The sequence below is a fragment of the Aulonocara sp. 'chitande type north' Nkhata Bay genome, linkage group LG11 (genome assembly GCF_057382095.1).
Source record: "Aulonocara sp. 'chitande type north' Nkhata Bay isolate Kocher_YH1m ecotype deep benthic linkage group LG11, A_spYH_male_GT1.1, whole genome shotgun sequence".
In the NCBI taxonomy this organism is placed as follows: Eukaryota; Metazoa; Chordata; class Actinopteri; order Cichliformes; family Cichlidae; genus Aulonocara; species Aulonocara sp. 'chitande type north' Nkhata Bay.
The window spans coordinates 3,082,765-3,106,487 of record NC_141354.1 but is presented as its reverse complement, the minus strand read 5'-3'; the positions used below and the strand labels follow the sequence as shown (position 1 = coordinate 3,106,487).

Genomic DNA, 23,723 nt, shown 5'->3' with positions numbered 1-23,723 from the left:
ACGCATCCATTCACAGCGCTTTTACTTCCTGCATCTGTGGCTACAGCTGATGCTTTCTAAGGGGCGCGGCACAGGCACTAACTGTAGCCTAATGGCTGTCGTGCATTTTAACAGAAGTTTTAGTTTTCTTTTCTAACCCGGCTGTAACTTTGGTGTGGACCCAGCACAATGGTAGGATTGATTTATGGTTCTGTACCTACGATACCGTCCAGTACGGGTAACTCTTCTGTGGGCTGCAATGAACTTCGGAGACATCATTTTTTCTTATTGGCACCTTTCAGGTGCTCTTTAACAGGGTCAGCACGGCTGAGGGAAGAGAGGTAGAGGCTAAGCGTTCATGCCAGTTACGGACTCTTCTTCACTAGCAGGGCTCTAGACTAACTTTTTGACATGGGCGCACCGGTACGCCTAACTTTAAAAATTTAGGCGTACCGGCACAAAAGTTAGGCGCACTCAAATTTTTCAACCGCATCGCTTAACACCGCAGTTTTACATGTGCACTTTCTTTGGGAGGGGGAAGTCCATACAGACAATATTAATTTCTAAATTATTAACTAACAAACTTGTGCTTAAAGTGCTTTGTCAATATTGTAGAAAATGTTAAAAACTTAATCATCATCTTGGCCTCCTCTGACGACCTGTTTGCTGCTGTCTGCTGCTGAAAGGCCGTGGGGAGAGGGGACACTTGGGCAGTGCATTTACTGCAGCATATAATGTGCTTTTTCAGCATTCAAATATTGATGGCACCGTGTCAGAGCACTGGCTATGAATTTCAGACAGATCAGGCCTTAACTTAACAAAAAAGTTATCAATAGTTCTTTTCATCTTTTCTTATTACCCACAGCTACAGTACATCCACTTCTCTCAGGCCTAGGCTGCTCACTAGGGCTGAGTATCATCACTGATTTCTATAATCCATTCAATTCCGGTTCTCAAAGTCCTGATTTGATTCAATTTAGCCTCAGACAGTCAGAAATATTATAATTCTGATCATTTATCAGTACTGATACACATGAGACTTCATCAGAATTGTGAAAATCACAGCAGATGCCTTTGTGTGAAAGTAACTGAGAATAAAACACAGGAAAACATGAAGGAGATTTTCCTGGTCTGGCTTTTTATAGCAGATAACCTTAAAAATATTCTGCAATTTTGCATAATTTTAAGAAATTTAAATTTCTTCAGTATTGAACAGCAGAAATTAGGCTTTCTTGTCCGAGGTCATTTAAGTGAAAAAAGAAAAAGCGCTGTAAACAACGGTAGACTGGTGGGTAATAAGCGAATGAATAATGCAGAAAACAGATTTGAGACGGGAAACTGTTCCTGAAGTACAGAGAGAGAGAGAGCTGTGCAGGAAGTGTGATTTTTATCGTGGTGGAAGCAAAACAGCAAAAGTCAGAGGGAATTCATGACGACATTGATCAAATGTGAAGCGCAGTTTGCTGCTTCTTTTGCTGCAGGCTCGGTGAATTTTGGTTGGAGAGACAAAACCTGCAGCTCAGAATCAGCGCAAAAAGACGTAAACACAGCGCGGACCCGAAGAATCGCTAAGCTCCGACAGCGTGTCCGTGTTCAGGCCGTCGGGTGAGAAAGCCGAGAAAGACGAAGCTGATTCTGATGTGTTGGGTCCGCTCCGTGTTTAGGTCTTTGTGTGGAATCCGTTAATGAATTGATATCGCTTTATTCAAGCTATTCACCTCTCTCTTCCACCTGCACTTTCAACTGGACCACGGCCAATCAGAGAGGTCCCGCCCCTGACTATCTCTGATTGGTTTAGTCCACGATAGGGGCATAATGTGTCTGTTGTTGACCACACGGAGAGTTACAGAGATTTTTTTTTTTGTTACCGGAACAGTTGGTCGCACCTGTGCGACCAAATATTTATTTTTAGTCGCACCACTGAAAAATTTGGTCGCATTTGCGACCAAATTGGTCGCACTCTAGAGCCCTGACTAGGTTTGTATTTCCGTAAACAAAACGGAGCCATTCCAGGATTGAGGGTAAAAGCGGGAAAATACGCCTGAATGTTGTGTTACTTTGTGACTAAAGGTGGGAAAGATATTTGTAGCACGAACTTCGGAAGTGATAAATCTGTAAACCGCGTTTGGCGAGCTGCAGGTCAGACAAGTTCTTGCCAGCCTTTGTGTGTTTACAGTATTTGTGAAATGCAGCCACCGGTACTCATGCACTCAGTGTTTCAGACCGAGCTCAGAGATGCAGGCTGCTCACGTGTGGTCAGAATCGGAAAGTTACCTCGCAAACGGTAACCTCCAGGGAACGGCCCCGTGCACGCGCACACACATTTTTAAAAACCTTTTTGCGTTTACGTGTGGACGAGGAATACAGAGTTCATCACACACCGTCAGAGGTATGTGCCTTTTTCCACGCCACGCTGTGTGCACGTTATTGTTTACATGGGATGAATTGCAGAATAGCAGATAGAGACTAAATACTGTTAATCTGACTGTCTGCAGGTTTACACGCAGTTACTGTCCCTCCATTTACAAAGGCAGAGGCGTCACGGTGGGATTATTTTACGTGTAGTTGTTTTTTCCTGTGTAATAATGTTCAACATTGCATCAATACATTTTTCAAAAAATGCCTCTCTGTGCAAAATGGGTTTAAAAGAAAGGAGCCAATAAAACAGTCCTTACATTCACACAAAGGTTCGGCTGAAAGCACGAACGAGACCCTGCTGTTTGTACTCGAGCAATTTTGTAACTAAATTGTCATCAGTTTCAAATGATAAGAAGTGAACCTGTGTGAGTCCTGTTGCTCACTTTGTTCATTTGATTTAGCAAAAATCGTGTCACAGTGGTTACATGGTTAGCGCGTGTTCCAAACACGAAGGGTGATGACAGGGTTCAAGAAATATCTGGGATGGCTGTGTCAGGAAGGGCATCAGGTGTGACCATCTGTGTCATGTGCAAGTCACAAAGGTGACTCCCTTGAGAATAAGGAAGGAGAAGAAAGAAACTTACCATGTGATGTTGAAATGCTGTCAGCAGTGTCGTTTCTGATCTTTTGTTCCACAGAGCTGACTGTTGTCCTGTAAATATGGATCAGATAAAAGAAGCCAGGGTGCCGTGCTCCAGCCTCCTCACCTACCACAGAGAGCTGCTCGTGACCAGGCTGAGGAGCATTCAGTGCATCCTGGACAACCTGTTCACCTGTGGCTTCTTCTGTCAGGAGGATGTTGAGATTGTTCAGCAAACTGCCACCAAGGCTGATCAGGTAGAAAAAAGAAGATCCCAGACAAAAACTGTGCTCAAAAATCTCTGAATACGACTCCTGACTGCCTCTCTGAGGAGGTGATGTTTGTGATAGTGTCTGCATGTGTGCGTGTCATCACTCTGTGTGTAAACGTGACAGCTTGAAAAGTTTGGATTGTGTGTTTGTAAAACTCTGTGGAGGGTGAGGTCATGCTAACGACCCACGTCAGCTATCGTCCATCAAGGTCTTCAAGGTCAACTTAGTAATTCATTGGTGGACAGCTATCATTCCTACAGGTGTTGTGTGTTTTGTGAATATATCGAAAGTACTGTATAAAATGACATTTGACCTCTGACCTCTCCTTTAAGGTCAGTAGATTGCATACATACTTCACAATTTAAAAACTTTAAATATAAATTTGAATTTCTTTCATGATTTTTTTTCTTTTTCTTTTTTTTTTTAGGTGCGCAAAGTCCTGGAGCTGGTCCAGTGCAAAGGGGAGGAGGCCTGTGAATATTTCATCTTCATAATTTATAAAGTATGTGATGCATACATAGACCTGCAGCCATGGCTGGAAGAGATCAACTACAACCCAAGTGAAGATGTAGCAGTGATGAAGGTGGTTAACACTGATCCAAGTAGGTGTCATTATCTTTGACCTCTTTCATACTTTACAGCTCTCACATCTGTAAGAAGTCAGTCTGCTGTTACCAGTTGAGCCGTTATGGTAGAATATAAGAATCTATAACAAGAGTAACAGTATATTTTCTACATGATTATACAGAAAGTGTAGTTATATTTCAAACTGTAATTGTAGAAACCAGCGAGGTTTTTTTGAGTGACTGAAGTTATATGTAGAGTATGTGGGTGTTTTAAATGAATAACGACAGTAACCATCAGGCTGATGCAGCAGGATTAAAGGAGTCCCTGAATGTTATTGACTTAAAGCTGTTTTATTTGTTATTTTTTACTTGTAGAACTTTTGTTTGTGAGAGCATGAAACATGCGCAGCCTTACCACCTCCTCAAGTCTCAGAATATCTTAAAAGCACTTGAAAAGCAAAATATGTTCAGTATGCAAAGGTCTTAAATGTTAATAGTGATGCCACAATTTCAGTGCACATTTCTGCCCACTTCACAGATTTAAATGATGTAACATGCACTGTAAAAGTAAATGATTTAGCTGGACATGAGACAAACGTTGTAAAGCAGCTCTGTCAGCCCTCTCAGTTTATTTCTGTGTGGATAAAACAGGGTAACAGATACAGTAAGATAAGCTAGAGTAACTAACGCAGTGGTTAAAGCCAGTATCTAAGAAACAACTAATAACAGAAGGCAACCTGCACTCTGTCGCAAAACAATATTTGATACAAAATATCCAGACAGCCATTTTTTAGGTGGGCACACTATTCTTTATGATTTCTTTTCACATTATTAAACACATTTGGACACATTTGTAACATTTTACCTTATTATTCATTTGAACTGATATCAGTTATGTTTAACTTTTGTTTGTATACTTTCAGGCTTTTGGTCTAAATTTCATGTAAGTTTAACTAAATGTAATTAAGCCACACAAAAGCTTCCCTACCTGGAACCAGTCAACGTCACGCTGCAATCCTCCCTTAAATCATGTGATGACCAATAAAACACGGTGCACCGAAATCATAAAGAACACACTTTTTTTTCTCTTTAGAAACCCAGAAGAAATCCCCGTCTGTAGCTACAGATAACACACACGTACGCACACACGCGCGCGCACGCACACACGCGCACACACACACACGCGCACACACAGACGCACGCACACACACACACACACACGCACACACACGCACGCACGCACGCAGCAGCGCGCGCACACACATGCACACACACACGCACACGCACACACGCACGCACGCACGCGCACACACACGCACGCACACACACACACACACAGCAGCGCTGCAAGATGAGCAGTCAGTCTTTATTTAAACGTTTGGAGCTATTTACACTGAATATTCCACTTTTGGAGCTTTCTCACACTGGGCCAGTTGCTCTTGTGTTTTCTTATTTAATCTGATACGTTTTTCTTGCTATTTTTGGTCATTTATGAAACAGCTGAGCAGTGGCGGCACTCGGGTTGTAAACACTCCACTCCCTCAGTTCTCTCTGCTTCACTTTTTTTGTAGTTCTTACAAAGAGCAACACCTCCTTATAAAACTCTAGATTTCCCCCATGCTTATGTGTTCTCTACCCTGTAAAAACGTGAACACATGGAAAATTGAATAGCTATGTTAGTGCGCATAATTCTTTTTTGCCTTTCTAGAGGAGTTTTGTCTTCTACAGTTAGATTAGAAGATCATAGTGGTATTGTAAAGCGCTTTGGGTGCCTAGAAAAGCGCTATATAAATCCAATCTATTATTATTATTATTATTATTATTATTATTATTATTATAGTATTGCTGTGCTGGGATACCTGCTGTTATTGTGGTAGTGTTGTGAGTTACAGTGCATTTGGAAAGTATTCACAGTGCTTCACTGTGCAATGCTGTCTCAGAGACCTGAAGATGATTTGTTCACTGGACTTCATGGCTGCCACTGACATGCTTATACAGACAGCCGTGTGCCAAACCATGCCCAATCAGCTGAATTTACCACGGTGGAAACAGGATGCACCCGAGTGTCATGGAAAAAGTTACACATGTCAAGTTTTGTTTTTTATTTTCAATACATTTGCACCATTTCTGGGTTTTTTCAGTCATTATGGACTACTGTGTTCAGGAATTTGAGCTGAACTTGACTGGAATTTACTTCGTTATCAGGCTGTAACATGGCAGCATGTGGAACCAGTGAAGTGCTGTGAATCCGGCACAGATGCACTGATCTAGATCTGTTTAAGAATGAGTTTGATCAAAGCTTTGACACTTTTTAATGTGCACTAAGTCAGCAGATACTGTGAGAAGTTAAGACATGACATGAGCCGGGACACCAGCTTCATCATGTCCTATGGCCAGCAAGAGGAGACGCGGCTGAAGGACCTCTACACTGACACTGTGATGGAACTGCTAAATGACTGCAATGAAAGCCTGGGCTTCTTAGAGAGTGTGGACCAGCTCCTGGGAGATCACGCAGCTTTCAACCCCCAAGGTGAAATCATCTACGTAATGGGGGATGCTGGTGTGGGAAAATCCATCCTTCTGCAGAAGCTCCAGAACCTCTGGTCCATAAAAGAGTTGCAGACGGATGCAGTCTTCTTCTTTAAGTTTCGCTGTAGGATGTTCAGCACCTTCAAGGACGCAGAACAAATCTCTCTCAGAGACCTTTTGTTCAAACACAACTGCTACCCAGATCACGATCCAGACAATGAAGTGTTTGATTACATCCTGCGCTTCCCAGAGAAAGTCGTTTTTACCTTTGACGGCTACGATGAGATTCAGGAGGACGTCGACCTGATGAACCTGCCTGAGGTGGTTTCACCGGAGGATAAGGCCAACCCGCTCCAGCTGCTTATCAGCTTGCTCTGTGGGAAATTACTCAAGGGCTCTCAAAAAGTGCTGACGGCCCGGACAGGGATTGAGATCCAAAGCAGGGTGATCAGAAAGAAGGTGGCTCTGCGTGGGTTCTCCCCAGATCACCTGAAGACTTACACTGATTTGCACTTTAAGGAGCAGGAGCACAGAGAGCTGGTGTCCATTCAGCTGGATGCCAGCCCCCACCTCTGTGGGCTGTGCTCCACCCCGCTGTTCTGCTGGATTGTATTTAAGAGCTTTGGACACCTGCACACAATGCACGACAGCTTTCATCTGCCCGAAACCTGCATCACGCTCACCGACATCTTCCTCCTGCTGTCCGAAGTGTTCCTCAGTCGCTCTGCTACACCTGCTCCGTCTTTGCTGAAGAAAAGCACCCGCTGCACCTCGGAGACGTTCAAAGCAGGGCTCAGGCCTCTTGCTGTGTTTGCCAAGCTGGCGCTGCAGGGAATGGAGAGAGGCAGCTTCATTTCCAGCCAAGAGGAGATCAGTGAGTGTGGTGTGATGGAGCAAGATCTGACTCTCGGCTTTCTCAGACCTGTTAGTGAGGAGGGTGCCAGCGGGAGCTCCGCTACCTTTGAGTTCCTCCACATCACCCTTCAGTCTTTCCTGGCGGCTTTTGCTCTGGTGTTGGACGAGCAGGCTGCTGCCAGCTCCATCCTCAAGTTCTTCACAGAGTGCAGCAGGAGAAGGAAGGTGTCTTGTCTGCCTCTTGATTCCTGCATAAGTAGCTCTTCAAAGCCCAGCGAAAAGAAGCCGTTTGCAACCAACGAACACCTGCAGTTCACTAATCTGTTCCTGTGCGGCCTGCTGTCCAAGAGTCAAAGAGGCTTGATGGGACATCTGGTGTCTCCCGTCTTACTGAAGAAGAAACGGGCCCTGCTGAAGTCGTACCTTTCCACTAGTGTCAAGTTGCACCTGCGTGGCTTACCCCACTACGACGGCCAGGAAGGCAAGAAAGTTCACGTCTTGCCCAACTTCCTGTGGATGCTGAGGTGCATATTCGAGACGGGAAGCAAAGACATTGCTCAGATGACGGCGAAAGGCATCACGGCCGGCTTCATCAAGCTGGGTTACTGTAACGTGTACTCGGGTGACTGCACCGCCCTGAACTTTGTGCTGCAGCACCGTCAGAAAGTCCTGGGGCTCGACATGGATAACAACAACATCAGTGACTATGGGGTGAAGCAGCTCAAGCCTTCCTTTTGCAAGATGACCGTAGTGAGGTGAGTACGGCCGTGCTTTCAAACACCTGCTTCGTTTAACTCTGAGCTCTAATACAACTGTTCCCCTGCAGACTGTGTGTGAATCACCTGTCCGACAGCAGCATCGAGATTCTTGCAGAGGAGCTGTGCAAACACAAAGTTGTGGAGGTTTTGGGGTGAGTAAACGTTGTAAAGCCAGTCATTGTCGTAACAACAGACTATATCAGGGTGCTGGATGTGATTACATCAACATTTGGGAGCGACTGATCTGATTTTTGGATCAGATTGGGATCGGTGACACCTCAGTAGCACCCAGGGGCCCAGTCTGTTCAGTTCAGTTTTCCATTGTGTATGTTCACTCCTTCACACTTCAGCAGCAGTGCACTGTTTGCTAATGATGTGGAAGTGCTAACACAGCATGGAGGAATCTGAGAGTAACGGCTCAGCACTGTCTGCTCTCACTCAGCATTCAAACTCTCTCTGATCCAGTTATCTGGGTGGTAGTTGTATAAAGTTATAAACTGATTTGTGTCATTGAGCGAAATAAGTAAGTCAGAATTCAGGTGACCCTGAATCCTCCCTTAGTTATGCTGCAATAGACGTAGGCTGCCGGGGGATTCCCATGATGCATTGAGTTTTTCCTTTCCAGTCACCTTTCTCACTCACTATGTGTTAACAGACCTCTCTGCACTGAATCATATCTGTTATTAACCTCTGTCTCTCTTCCACAGCATGTCTTTATCCTGTCTTCCTTCTCTCACCCCAACCAATCACAACAGATGGCCCCGCCCCTCCATGAGCCTGGTTCTGCCGGAGGTTTCTTCCTGTTAAAAGGGAGTTTTTCCTTCCCACTGTCGCCAAAGTGCTGCTCATAGGGGGTCATGTGATTGTTGGGTTTTTCTCTGTATCTATGAAGCGCCTTGAGGCGACTTTTGTTGTGATTTGGCGCTATATAAATAAAATTGAATTGAATTGAATAGAAACGCTCTGTGCTCGACACGTCTTGTTTCACATTGCCAAGGTTCAGAAATGTTACTAAACAACGGGTTGGCTCACTGTGCCTGCAACGGTCTGTAGGTTTTGCTGTTGTGACAGGATTTGTTCAGTGATACATTTTTTCCTTTTAGGATCCACTTCCATGTTCTGCGTTGAGCAGGCCACAGTGAATAAATATCCTTGGTTTGGTTTGGAGGCTCTGAGCTCATCACTCCAGCCACGTGTGGCACATACAACAACAACAACTTTATTTATAGAGCACATTTAAAAACCAACGCTATACCAAAGTGCTTAACAAAAAAGACAGAAAATAGAACATAAATATTATAAGACCAACAAAGTACCAAATATGCTAACAGGTCAGTGTCACTGATACAGGAATAGCATGAAATGCAAATCAAATAAAAACATAGCAAAAGCACAAAAAAAGATATGTATAAAAGAGAAATAGAGTAAGTCAAGAAATCAGATAGGCAAGGTTAAATAAATAGGTTTCTAACCGTGATTTAAATGATTGGATAGCAGTAGGTTACTCCACAAATCAGGTGCAGCCAAGACAAACGCACGGTCAGCTCTAGACTTCAGCCGAGATCTTGGCTGCACCAAGAGTAACTGAGTAGATCATCTTAGTGCTCTAACAGGAATATACGATCGAAGGAGTTCAGTAAGGTAGCTCAGCACTGTGTTGTTGATCATTTTAAAGTAAGCAGCAGTATTTTAATTTAGATTTAATGGGTAGCCAGCGCAGGTTAGCTAGAACAGGCGTAACAGAGGCAAACCTCCCAGCTCCAGTCTGAAGGCGTGCCGCCGCATTTTTGAACAGTTTGCAGTCTGTGAAGAAGAGCAGACTGAAGACCAAAATAAAGGGAATTGCAGTAATCCAGCCCAAAGGCCTGAATAAGCTTTTCCAAGTCTTTATGCGGAACGTAATGCCTAGTCTTGGAGATGAGACGCAATTGGTAGAAACTAGATCTACAGCAGACACTTGTTTATCAAATTTAAAAGAGCTGTGCAGCAACTCGCTCAAATTGCTAACAGTAGATCCAGGCGGATGGTGGAGGGGTTGACGCTGATGCAGGCAGCAGCAGCACTGCTGACGTTTCTGAGGCAGTTAGAAAACTGCTCAGTTTGGGCTGGAGTGTTTGGTGTCAGCGAGGACGTTGGTGTTTATATAGACACATATACTTTTACAAACAACTATGGATGTCTTACAGTGTTTGGAATAATGTTTTCATCTTATCTTCTGTAATTCTTTTTATTTGAGGATACTATCCCTCTGTTCAGCACTCCGCCGACACTTGATGTCCTTTAAATGTGCTATAATGCACCGCAGCTTCAGTTGCCTGCATGAAGCAGCTCGCTATGTTATTCCACTTTCTCCAAAACCTGTCTGAATCACTTTTTAAAAAACCAAAAACACACAGTGATTTATATTTTTACATTTGTGTCCTCAGGCTTTACAACAATAACATCACAGATGTTGGAGCCAGGCTTGTTGCTCAGATCATCGAAGAATGCCCCAAACTGCGAGTTCTCAAGTAAGTTAAACATATCTCCATTTGGGGAAAAAACCAACATACCTTACTAACATTACTAACCTTGAATACTTGGACATTACTTTGTAGGATTGGTAAAAACAAGATCACCAGTGTTGGTGGGAGGCATCTGGCCAACGCCATAAAGAAGAGCTCGTCAATATTCGACGTTGGGTAAGAATTCAGTGTTCATCCAGGAAATTCAGCAAAGTGCTGAGGCGTAAGAAACAAAGTAAAAATGCAGCTTTAATGGTGACAGAGGAAGTTTCTAGCATTTATTCTGAGCGTTTGGGCACAACAGAAATAACCCTGGTGACTGAAACCAGATGTGACAAAGAGAGAAATCCCACCGAGAGGCATTTTTAGCTGTGTTGTTTAGCCCAGCTGCAAACATTTGAGGAAGGACTTGGTAACGAGGTGCCTGATCAGGCTTTCTGTGCATTTTTGCAGGATGTGGGGCAACAGTCTCGGCGATGAGGGAGCAGAAGCATTTGGAGAAGCTTTGAGGAACCACCCGAGCCTCACCAACCTCAGGTAGGAAGTTATAAAAACGGCACAAAAATAAAAACGCCCATTCAGACTTACTGATTAAAATCTTTACTCTTTTTTTGTCTTCTAGTCTGTCGGCCAATTGCATTACATCCAGAGGTGGGCGGGGCCTGGCTGAAGCACTGAAAGAGAACACGGCACTCAGGATATTCTGGTACGTGCAGTCTGTATTATCTCAGTCGACATCAGTAATGTAGGAGAGCTGGGATGCGCCACCTGAACTCGCAGCGCTTAAATGCATGGTTGACCTTATGGATGTGGAGCTACGTCACAGTCAATGCTGCCTCTCCAGAGTGACTACAGTCTCAGGGCTGTGTGCCGTTACTGTTTGTGCTTTTTAGGTTGGTGGAGAATGAAATGACCGATGATGCAGCTCCACACCTGGCTGACATGATTCAGGCAAACACTGGTCTGACCCACCTGTGGTGAGGACAACACAGCATCAGTCTGCACCCTGTTTACACAGCATGGATCGGAGCTCTTACACAGCTCAGTGTCCTTTGTAAGTCACTGCTTGTTGGTCTGCAGGTTAATCAGCAACCGGTTCACTGTGGAAGGGATCAGGCAGCTCGCTGAGGCCCTCGCTCACAACAAAGCACTCAAAGAGATATGGTGAGCATCAGTTCAAATTGACATCTTGGTCTTTTATTCTCCCCTCAAGGTTATGTCAGACCAAGCAGAGGGTGGGTGATTATTTGAAGTCCAACTTATTCCGGACACAAACTTAAGCTAGTTAGGGACTGATCGGTAACTGTGAGGCTGTTGAATGCTCTGCTATCACTTCCAACATGAACGAAGACAGGAAACTAAACAGCAGTGATGTTTGCAGGGTTACTGAAGTTGGGCTAGCTCAGACCTTCCCAAAGTGTGGGGCCCGCCCCCATTGCAGGGGGGGCGCGGTGTGAAAAGGGGAAAAAAAACAAACAAGGCTTGGACACTGCTAGCACAGGCGCCCACAGAAACGCAAAGCAGGAGATGAAGCGTCGCTGAATACGTTTCCAAACCAACTTCATTCTGAGCCAAAGACTAGAAAACATGGTGAAGCAAATCTGCCCTTTGGCTTCACCTGCACAGGTGCTGAGGTAGGTCTCCCTGCAGAACTGGTTTCCCTGCGTCAGGAGCAGCGCTTCAAATCACGGACAAACAGGATCCCACATTCTTGATCTTTAGTTCACAAACACTTGTTGTAATGACTAACTGCTCCTGACATGTTGGAGATGTTTGCTCTTTATACAGTAAAGTTACAGCTGGATACAAATAATATCAGGCTGATCCTGCCACGATTTGTTCCCTCGGTTCAAATCACAGACAAACAGGATCCAACAGCTGTTTATGTTTTTGAACCCATTTTGCACAGAGAGGATTTTTTTTGATTTGATAGCAATGTTGAATATTATTACACAAAAAAAACAACTACACGTAAAATAATCCCACCGTGACGCCTCTGCCTTTGTAAACAGAGGGACAGTAACTGCGTGTAAACCTGCAGACAGTCAGATTAACAGTATTTTGTCTCTATCTGCTATTCTGCAGTTCATCCCATGTAAACAATAACGTGGCCACAGCGTGACGTGGAAAAAGGCTCATACCTTTGACGCTGCGTGACGAACTCTGTATTCCTCGTCCACACGTAAACGCAAAAAAGGAGTTTTAAAAAATCTCAGTTTTCGGTGATTGGAAACGCCGTTTAGGTGGACAAAACTGCTGCGTGTTCAAAAATACCCGTGTACGCAGCGTAACAGAGTTAGTAGTTTATTTTCTTACTACCTGTAATTTATTGCAGATTATTGTATTTGCTTAATTGTTTACTAAATGTTTGAGGAGTGAAATAAACCGCAGTGGAGCAAAACATTTTTCATGTAAAACAAAGGGGGGCCCAGCAAAAAAAGTTTGGGAACCACTGACTTAAAGATTGGATATCCCACCTGCTGTGATGGTTTAATGCGGTACAGATGTTTTTATTATCATTACGTCACATCCTGTTTATGACAGTTAAGATAAATAATATTCTTATAAGAAATAAAATTGTCTCATGTACACACTACTGTACTTTAATGCGGGTCATAAGGGTGGTACGTTAGAATTTATCAGGTGGTACTCATTGTGAAAAGTTTGAGAACCACTGATCTGATCATCAGGCACCTCTACTGTAAGGTAGACCCTACAATAATGGACTAGTGCGTAAATAGGCTCAAAGGGTGTAGCTCTGCTGATGGCCCTTATTTCTCTGTTGAAACCGACAGCGAGCGAATAAAATAGAGGAATGAAGCTGTCCCAAGTCATTTCAGGTTCAGTAAAAAAACAGGAAATTTCTGCTTTCTGTATTACTGAGGAGGAAGGAAAAACATCATTCAGATGTTCAGCGGAGACAGAATTTATTGATTCGTCAGTAAAAGGTCTATTGAGATATTACCGATGATGAATGAAAGAAAAACACAGCATAATCTAAAGTGTCGGGCCAGTACGTGCCAACAGAAGTAACTGGTGGTGGGGACGTGTTGATCTCCTCGATCTGGAGCTGAGCTGGATCCACATTGGACCCAGACTAGCAGGGAGATGCCCTCTACAACACTAGGTCCAGCTTCTCCCCGTCACCCGTCTTTGACAGCATCCACAGAGTGAATTGCAGGTTACGTGGGGCCGTCGTTAACGTTGTCCCTGTGAATGCATGACTGGAGTCTGATTGTATTTCTGCAGCGTGAAAGGAAACCGGCTCTCTGAAGAGGAAGAGCAGCAGTTTGTGTCGGAGAAGCGGCTGCGGTTCCACTGACTGGGCACCTCACATGACGCATGCACGGAGCTGAGTGAAGGAGGAAGTGCGCTCGGTCCAGTTTCACCCGATGCTGCGGGGATAAAGTCGCACCACCTCCATTGTCTGTGTTTTTATCTATTTAATATTCTTAAGCGAAAAACCCAGAATGTTTCTTTTTGAAATCTCTGAACGACATCACCGTGTTTCATTTTGGGGACTTTCCCCTAAAATTTCAACAAGTGTTTCACAGTTTTCCACAAAAGTTAGGAAGTGGGAGCTTAAACAAGAAGTATACAGCATGCTGACTTCCTCACATGCACACCTTGTTTTGTGTGTACTGTAAATGCTCTTTTATATTCATCTTACTGTTACACAAATGCTGTTTTTCACTTGATGGTGTTTCAAAGGTCTCGAACTCTTTCCTGTGTTCCTGCATAGATGTGACCTAAAGTGTTACAAGAATAAATAAGTGGAGCCCAAACACTCCTGAGTGGCAAATGTGTGAATGCGGTTCCTGTGTCGAACACGGGCGAAGACTTTGATTCGACTGTTTCAGACGTGGCCAACACGTCAGTATATCACTACCAACGTGTTTTACACATGGCCTCAAGTCCTTGTGTTGGAATGTTTGTGCGTGTTTGTTTAGGAAGAAAACAAAGCAAAATGCTTCATTGTGGTCGATTCAGTTAAAAAACATTGTCCAAGCAGCCGTCTGATTGGTCCAGGTAATCTTTAATAAACAAACAGGCAGCGTGGTCGTTTCAGAGAGCCGGAGCTCCTTACACACAGGTGCCTTGATGTGCTGTTCAGTATGAACATTAACCCAGGCTGCTAGCTGCTTGGACCCCACAGGCTAACAGACCTACATGCTGTGAAATCCTGTTTCTATGGATGCACATACAGAAATATTCAAGCTTGCTATGATTCTTTTGTTGTACAGATTGTTTGTCGGGGCTCAGACCTGACAGTTTGCAGATAAAAAGCATGCTGGGACTGTTTCTCTCGGTGCACACTATCAAACACAGCAGCAACCAGCAGCTCTCAGAGCCTCTCCTTTGATCTTTGAGTGATTTCTTCTTTTTCTTATTGGTTTATTTGTCTCAGCTTTCTGCCACTTACCTGAGTTCAGGTATAAACACACCACACCTTCCCTCAGCAGGCTGTAGTCTGCACCACCACTTACTTTTACTTAGCTTCAGGTTCGTTCTCCTCCCTCGCTCACCATGTGTGGTTTCAAAATGAGAAGATGATGATGATGATGATGATGGCCAAAATGCTGGGAGCGTCATGAACCCAGCACATTTACCTTGTGCTTCTTCAGACAGTAGAGACCTAATAACTGGATAAAGTCTGAGGCAGGACCGTCTCATATATTCACATTAGAACTGTTTTATTCTTTGGAATAAGCAAAGGTCCAGTATTGATCAGCCTCCATGTGCCTACAGTAATAAGTGCCAGATTTTCTTTTCTTTCTTTCCAGCGAGTTGCAGGCTGTGCAGGGGATTTCTGCCTGCCAGTGCAAACAGGGGAAGCCCCATCGTGATGACCCAAGTTACACAATAATGCAAAAAGCCATTGGAGAACTGAGAATCTGAGGCTGGTCACTGAAAGAGTTCACCCAGCTCCCATCATGGTGTGGACTGTCATTTAGCATCTAATGGGGCGTCACTGCAACTAATAACACCTGTCATTAGTTTAACTTTATTAATCACTCTGTAAGACAGATTTACAGGGCTCTGATTGGATGGCGTTCGGCTGACGTTAGGGTAGATCCTGGCTACAGCCTGGGCTGTGACACACCTCCGTCAGTGTAAATGTATCTAACCATGCAATGAATCCCTCACATATGTTCATACATGAAAGAAGAAGAAGCCGTACGTCAACATTATGTCTCAGTTCATCTATACGATCTTTATTGTGGCCTCTTAAAAATTTTGGAACTTTTCTCTTATTTAATTATCTGTGGAGGTCTTTCTCACAGAGTCTGAATCGAGATTAAAGTGTCATCAGAGTATGAAAGGTCACTGACACTGGGTGACTTCGAGTGACGATGGGTGAAATGACAGCTGGTGACTTTGACTCCTCAGCTTGCTCTTGTACCAGCTGTAAAGCAACGCCAGGCGTGTTTACGCGTGGGTCTGTGGGCTCTGATCAGGAACGAGCCTCCCGTGACATTTACAGGAGTTTTTGGATGTGTGCTGATGTAACCAAAGTCCCGTACTGAGCTCAGATATAACGTCATCTCCTGAGGAAGACCGCGCCACGTGGCAGAAAGCTCTGGAAATGTTTTGCTACAGAGTTGCAACTATAATTTAACTGCACTCGTAACATGCTCTCATTTAACGCCAGCCTTTCCCGTAAAAGTTCAAGGATTCAGCGTGGTGTCAGAGCCACTGTGGTATTAGAGGTGTCTGTGTTATTGCAAAATGATGGCAATACAAAAACCCACACGGACAGGAGAGTGAAACGTCAAAGTCATCTTTTAAGGCCAGATTTGTTGCACATTTCCTCATAAATTCACAGACAGAAATGAAAAGACAGGCGGACCTGCTCACAGGAATCAGCTGCATGATCAGTCAGGGGAAAGTGGTTGTAATCTCTTGCAGAATTCAGATCAGAGAGAGAGATGACGGTACAGTCAAAGCCCCGTGAGATGTCCATCAAGCAGCCACGTGGTCGCTCTGTCGCTACAAACGCACCGATCCTGCCTCCACGCACTGTGCGAAGGGAGCGTGTCACCGGGCTCGGTTAATCTCCGTGTGGCCGTCCGATTTCCAGAATACAGTGTGACGATTCAGCAGTCATGAGTGCGCCGGGGTGGATCCCAAAACTCCAAACGCCCACCAGAGAACCACACTAGCTTCAATACATTCAACAACGACTCCCAGCTGACTGTGTGTGTTCAGTGAGGGACCGTGTGAAAATGGTCAGTGAGAGGAGGGGCTACAGGGGTCGGCGTGTTCTGCACTTCTGTCATTTGCTCATGAAAACTTTTAATGATGTAAAAAGTTTACATTTCACAGAGTCCAGTGTTTCATCTTAAAAAACGTCATACTTTCACAGAATACACCCCCCAACACACACATTACATGTCATGGAAGACACGGTGAACGCAGCAAGAGTCACAATAAAAAGCAAAGTTAGCATGATCATAAAAACATCATTATAAAATCTTTTCAGCCATTGAATCATTTTTGGGAGATACAAAAACCAAACAAACTGCTGCCTGTGATTCTTTTTACATATTTATATAAGCACAAAATGAATGTTGACTTCGCACAAATCAGTGAGCGTTTGAGGAATGTGTAGGAAAGCAATAATAAAACGTAAACCATGGTTATTCTATTAAAACCATTTTCCCTCCCTCCGCACCGCCATCATTTTCTCACGGTCTCTAAGATCACAGACGACACAGGAACCTTTCATGTCCTGCTTTCATGATAAAAATCTCAAAAATAACGTCAAGCACATCAAGATCATAAGTGAGAGCGCACTGCCTCCCAGTGGTGGAGAGCAGCAACTACAGAAACTGCAAAACAAAAAGGATCCTGTCTCTACAGACTAGAAGGCACACATCTAAACAGACATGTTTCTGTCTCCCATTATTCTCATATTTAAAACAATATATTAATGTTTGATTTCAAACACTTTACTATGTAAATAAGTTCAATTACCAAAATGACAAATCTTAAAAAAACCTCGGGTTCGTAGCCAGTCTCCACCTCCATAACACGATGCAGCTTCTGCATGATTTCAAGCATAAAAAGAAAATCCCAAATATCACTTATAACTGCATATTGTTCATTTAATGATGATAATTACAAGATGAGAAACTAGTCACAGAAGCCTGGAGGTCACTGAGTGGCTGCCTGGTGTTGCGAGAGAAAAACGTGTGTTCTCTGATTGGTGGGTGAGTGGTAGTGGTAGTCAGTGGTCACAGAGAGGTACAGGCTGCTGCTGTGGTCACTCGCAGTTTGTATGGAGGTCGCTGACTTGTCTTCAGACATTCACTAACGACTTACCGATCATCTAAAGGTGGCCACGGCAATCTGCTCGCAACCAGAGCAACTGGAAGGAGGTTTTTGGTGTAGCATCCTCTTTGCAACCCCCAGCAAACGCTCACAGACTGACTGCGCAATCAGGAAGGGGTGCATTTAGTCTTCACAGGCAAAAGAGACTGAGGGAAAAGGATGACAAGTTTCAGGTGTTTTGGAGCTTTGGGATCCACACAAGCCCTGGATCAGTAGATGGGTTTGAACTTAGCTCGTCCTCCAAGGCTGAGCGTGAGCTTGTTGGTGAAATCAGTATCAGGGACTTGACTGGTTCCTCAGCGAGGTCTTCAGGCACACCTAACCCCAAACAGACAGGTCCAGTTAGTCCCTCCAGTTCTGTTTAGCTTACGTTCCCTCAGCCTCAGCACCTGGACTGCTGCATTTGCCAGGATCGAGATCAAGTTGCTGACTCCCAGTGTGACGGTCAGTGCCTGAAAAAGCTTCACAGAGCTCACTGCTTTCCTGGGACCTTTATAGTCCTGCAGCTCCTCACAAGTAAACTGTCTCAGTCTGGTGCAACACTGTACCGTGAGGGCTCGGTTTACCTGCAGCTGCTACGGTTATGATGCAGAAATGAACACGAGCTGACAGAAGTGATAAAAAAAAACTGAAGCTCATTTTTACAGGAAGGAACACAAAGCTAAAAACTGAAGGTCTTGAAAGGTTTTCCCACATTGTCTCGTTACCAGATCCCGTCCATGATGGAACGAGACATTATTTATGTCCAGACATATTCTGTTCACGTGCTCTTTACCCTGGTGTTGAATAAGCAGGTTCATGCAGGTTCTGCAGCATGCACTGGAGCCGTTTGCAGCCACGTGTACGGCAGCCTGGATGTTATACCTCAAGATCCTGGTGCTTTGTTGGAAAACTACAGACTGACATCTGCTGGTGGGGACAAAGTATTTCAGGTCCTGATGAAGTTGGGTCTGGTCTGTGGAGGTGAACGTGATGTCTGAAAGTGAAGCTCCAGCTTTACTAGCAGAGGGTTAAAATCTCCATCCATCCATTTTCTTAACCACGTATCCAAAAGTCGGGCTGTAGCCTTTTCCAGCCAGGAATGTGGGCTAACTTGAGGGAAAGAAGAGACTCGGACGGGGAAGAACTGCTCCCCGTGTGGACGCGGCTGAAGTCGGATAAGCAGTTAAAAAACAGGATGGGTGGATTTTTAATTGAGTCTCATTTTGCCACATGCTGTCGTGTCCCATTGTTCTGGCATGCACAACACTTATCGTGTCAGAGAAGTAGCAGCAATGTGCTGCAGTGGGTTTAGGCTGGTGAGTGATGGACTGGGCTCCTGTACCTGTGTGGGCGGGGTCTAAAAAGCACTGATGACTGAGTGTTTGACAGTAGTCACAGTTGACTGGCACCGTTTTTGCAGCAGCACTGTCAGCTGCGAGAAGCTGCAGACACGCCGTCTCTGGCTTGTTTCTCCTGCTCGGGTAGAATGGCAGTTGTGGTAAGATGGTCCTGGTGGTGGTGGGGGTTGTAGGGCGTTGGGTGGAGGACAGCCGGCTCGGCCGTAGTCTGGACTCCCCTCTGTCCTGGCTGCTGCGTGCCGAGCGTCGCTACAACAAGGCACTGGGAGACACTGATGCTGACGGAGGAGGGGAGGGGGCGAGTCGGAGCGCGTCAGCCAACAGTCTCCCTCCTCCTCCTCCATACTGGTGTACTGGTGTATACTGGTGATGCCCCGAGCGTCAGGGCTGGAGGAGTCTGTCAACTCTGATGCTGAGTGTAGATGTGCAACTTAAACATAAAACACACAAGTTTGTATCCCTGAAGATTGCTTAAATGACATTTGGCACACTGTGGTACTACATTATTGGGTGGGTGGGTTGTGGGAGGAAGGGTGCTAACTGATCACAGTGGTCATAGAGTCCAGCAGAGTCCCTGAATCCAGGGATTTCATTTTTGCAGATCCCTCTGGGGACGTCTCATGTTCCTGAAATCACAGAAAAGAACCAGATGCTGACATTTAAAAAATACCATCTTTACGTCTGTGGATGTGGATTTTACCTGTGCAATGAAAGCTTTAATCCGATGGATGCTCAGGACAGGACCTGTTCACCTCAAACCACTCGTCGATACAGCTGCAGGAGAGAAAACAAGATGGGAGGAGTCAGTGAGACAGCGTGAGAAGAGCGATGCTGCCCGAGTCATTCCGCCACGATGCACCTCATCAGACTTTACACCTACGGCTATTTTCACTTGTTCGTGTGGTACAAAGCATTGTTAACACTGGAACATTTACCCGTGCACCTTCTCCCTGGCATTAATAAAGTAAACCTCGCAGAGCTCATGAAGTCCATTTTGCTGCGTCTGGCGACACCTGCTGGTGTGCAGTAGTCTCGTCACATGTACATGTAGTGGACCGTGTTGGACTTGACCCACTCAGGCTACAGAAAGCACACGTGTTTCCTCTTTCAGAGCACCACAGTGGGGTCTGATGTAATGTATCGAAAATGAAAGAACAAAGCAGTTAAACACTTTCCTCCTTCAAATGATTGGAATTCAAAACATTATTATTAACTATCAGCAAACATGCTTTACATACTTACAATATCCTCATGTATTTATGTATGTAGAGCCACACTTTAAAAGGAACCAAACAGCTGTGTCCAGTTCATTACAAACACAGATAGCATTCATATGAAAAACAGCTGAAACAAACTTCCTGTTGGATAGTGAAGCCTCAAAACCTCAGGCTGACGGTTTTCACCACTGCTCTTGGTGCCTTGAAGGCTGATGCAACCCTCGCATTTCATTAGCCAATGAGCGCTCCCCGGTTTATCCTGCTTTCTGACTATAACTTACAAAATGAACCTCATGTTTTCTACAATCTGACCTCAAACTACCAGCCGAGACCATAAAGTCACCTGGGCAGTGTTTGCTGAGGTCAAACTCGGAGAAGGAGTCACCCATCGCTGGCCTTTAAAGCATTTTAGCATTCATAGGTCAGACTTGTCCATCTTTTAAATACAGTCTTTGCCTGAAACTACTGAAAGCTCAAAGGTGAAGTAATGTTCAGTGGTGTGGGTGCCGTCATATCAAAGGATGTCTGTGTCTGCTGGTCTACACTTTAAGTTTGTAGCATCTCTGAAAGGGCAGCAGCCAGAAAAGGCCAGATTCATGTTCAGTTATTAAAGAAGGACTAAAATTACCACGTGGCTATAAAACTGCAGCCAAGACATGATAAAGTGTGGGGTTGATTTTAAAACAGTGAGCTGATACCAGCTGACAGGCCAGTTCAGTAAATACTGAAGGTAATATCAATAAATCCACTTTAAGCCCAATCTAGGCCCTCTGTGAAATAACGTGACAGCGCCACAGTGTGCATGACTCAAGTGCTCGTCCCTCGCTGTCAGCATGACTGTTCTTTTTAACCCTGAACCTCATTTTTGCATCAGTTTAAACTGACACTGCTGCTTCCTCTTTCTGTTATAGCCGTGTTTGCGTGCTGCTCTCATTTCATGATGAGTGACAAGAGCCACACACCACTATGCAAAACACATCCCTCCTCTGAAGCTCGCTTAGGCTTCAGCAGTCAAATCAAGTGGGTATCTTCCAAAGTTAGGAGTGCTCGCTCTTCTGTTTTACCGCCTCTCTGACTGATCTCAGCACAGGAACACTTTTAGGGAGGGAACTAAAGAGGGTTTGTTCATTGCAGCCAGATATGAGCGTGAGACTGGAATCGGTAAGATCAATAAGAACATCCCAGCATTTCTTTGCCTAATCTTCACAAGTCGTCACTGTGATGGAAATGCAGACAGTGAAGTGGCTGAAGCAAGCTTGTATTTCCTTAAAAAGACCTCCTGGGACTGAACTGTGTCGCTAAGGCCACACCTCAGCTGGGACCACTATACTGCTACTGTACTATTAGATGAAAAGGAAAACAAACGAGGTTCTAACCCTTTATGGTAGATGCAGAGGCAGGGCAGGCGAGCGATGGTGTCTCCCTGTTGCAGCTCCTCCAGGCAGATGGCACATTCTCCTGCATCCCGAGGCAGGACATCCTCTGGAACACACACACACACACACACACACACACACACACACACACACACACACACACACACACACACACACACGATTGGGATTATAGGATGACTCATAACACAACACACAGCCTCTGTTGGCAAAACAGAGCTGCAGTAAAATCTAGTGTGTTTAAACCAAAGTGACCATGTGATCTTTCTCAATTAGTGGTTGCGTGAGTGTAAAAGCAGAGACGGCGTGCAGGTTTCTGTTGTACTGTACGTTAGTATTACAGCGCACCCACACATGTCCATACTGGTTTTGACAGTTCAACAATTATATTTACATAAAAAAAGGTCATCCTGACAAAACTATTCAGAGATACCGACAGTGGGGACACATTTCAGTGTTTCTGTTTACTAGGTGTGCACGGTGCTACTCTTATATCTCAGTCAGGACCGTTGTGTTTTGGGAAACGCAGCTCTGTCCTGTCCTCCCTGTAAGAAGATCTCAGCGCAGAACACAGCAGGCATCAGCGGTAATGATATTATTACTGACAGCATTGAAAGAGGTGGAGCTGGGCTGCAAAGTGGCTTGCAGATATGCAACAACTCCTGGTAGGCTAAAACGGCTTAAAAAGCCCAACCTGTGTGAGGTTCACGCAGGAGGGGATCAGCTGATATGGGCAGGCTCTGGGATCAGCTGATCTGCCGGGACTGCGTGGAGCTCGACTTCATGACCTGTTTGAACTGAAGCGTTGCCTGATTTATATAACGTACAAACGCATCGTCCATGAGGTCACTCCATGTATTCCTTTAAAACCTTTAAGATCTTGACACAAGAAATACGGGAACGCAAACACATGAGAAGGGTTTTTGGTGGCAATCAGAGGCAACGTGATTAGGATGTGTGTTGCAGGCTGTTCTGGATGATCGTGATGTGTAGAGAGCTAAAGTCATACTGTTCAAGCAGCTGAAATTTCTAGATTTCCCTGAATGCAGCACGACTTTGTCAGAAGCATTTAAATCTTTATCTATCAGTGTTTCCACACTCAGTTTTGTACTGTGGGTAGGAGGCTGCCGGATAGCCTCCACCTCTGCTCAGCGCTCCTTACAGTGTGCGAGGTTACTGTGTGTGTGTTCATGCTATGAATAGCATGGGTCCGGCTCTAGAGTGGAACTCAGCATGTGCACCATTAAACCCATCACCTGCAGCAAAACACGCAGTCATTAGGATTGGCCTTATGTAACAGTGGATTAACCCACATAGGCCTGCAAAAGCCTGTTATTATGGGCAGCAGCACATGGCATCCAGCTCAGCTGAGGGCAAAAGCATCTTTAACACACTGACAGTCTGGGCCGGGCAGCCAGTCAGTGAGAGGTTTGTAATACTCATGCAGATGATGTTTGCTTCAGCTGCAGAGGGCCTCTGTCCTGCCCCATCCGTGAGGCCGCTGTCTGTCTGTGCATCCACATGTATGTTTGTCAATTCTGCATACGCACGCAAAAGAGTGTGGGCGAGCATGAGAAACTAAAATCAAAATGCTGGTAGCTGTCAGTTCTCCCTCTCAGACTCCTGGCAGATGACCTTATTGAATCAATGTGAAAATCCTAGAGGATGAGATGATGTCTTTTTGAGTTGTCGGACATCCTGCATTTTCAGACAACTGATATTTGAACTCGTTTAGTAGATGCAACTATGGTTTCAATGTGAAAATCCCACGTCACCTTGTTCCTAAGTTATGATGTTCACAAAGATGGTTTCCACCCAATGAGCTCACATTAATACCCCACCAGGCCTTTACAGGTGAGGGGCAAAATCTGCACATCGTGTCGAATCAAAACCAGTAATCTGTTGTTACCATGCCCCTGGGACTGTGATGCACACGACCCCAAAACAGCTGCCCTTCATGTCATATTCCATTTACT

The 23,723-nt window shown here is 44.8% G+C and overlaps 2 protein-coding genes across 5 annotated transcripts in view; one reads left to right on the top strand and one right to left on the bottom strand.

The window, feature by feature from the left end:
• The first annotated feature begins 19 nt into the window (after positions 1 to 19).
• On the top strand, positions 20 to 13,974 carry nod1 (nucleotide-binding oligomerization domain containing 1). 3 transcript variants are annotated; one of them, XM_086310201.1, is made up of 13 exons: positions 20 to 171; positions 282 to 365; positions 3,036 to 3,234; positions 3,677 to 3,851; positions 6,142 to 7,954; positions 8,026 to 8,109; positions 10,384 to 10,467; positions 10,555 to 10,638; positions 10,915 to 10,998; positions 11,084 to 11,167; positions 11,355 to 11,438; positions 11,542 to 11,625; positions 13,711 to 13,974. In XM_086310201.1, the coding sequence occupies exons 3-13, from the start codon at positions 3,058 to 3,060 to the stop codon at positions 13,781 to 13,783; spliced, it is 2,826 nt and encodes a 941-aa protein (XP_086166327.1). In that variant the 5' UTR covers positions 20 to 171; positions 282 to 365; positions 3,036 to 3,057; the 3' UTR covers positions 13,784 to 13,974. The 3 variants fall into 3 exon arrangements, with proteins under 3 accessions (XP_086166327.1, XP_086166328.1, XP_086166329.1); XM_086310202.1 differs by lacking the exon at positions 282 to 365; XM_086310203.1 differs by lacking the exons at positions 20 to 171; positions 282 to 365 and having other exon boundaries at positions 519 to 3,234.
• A 1,504-nt stretch (positions 13,975 to 15,478) lies between these two features.
• Positions 15,479 to 23,723, bottom strand: part of znrf2b (zinc and ring finger 2b) — a 51,669-nt gene continuing 43,424 nt past the window's right edge. The window contains exons 3-6 of one of the 2 annotated variants that reach the window (XR_015131437.1): positions 21,730 to 21,835; positions 19,837 to 19,910; positions 19,678 to 19,762; positions 15,479 to 19,566 (exon numbers count right to left, since the gene is read on the bottom strand). Coding sequence is in view for 1 of the 2 variants with exons in the window: in XM_086310200.1 (XP_086166326.1) it covers positions 19,853 to 19,910; positions 21,730 to 21,835 (164 nt within the window). In the remaining variant the exon portion in view is untranslated. Of the gene's footprint in view, positions 19,763 to 19,836; positions 19,911 to 21,729; positions 21,836 to 23,723 lie in introns of both variants that reach the window. The other variant, XM_086310200.1, reaches the window with a different exon arrangement.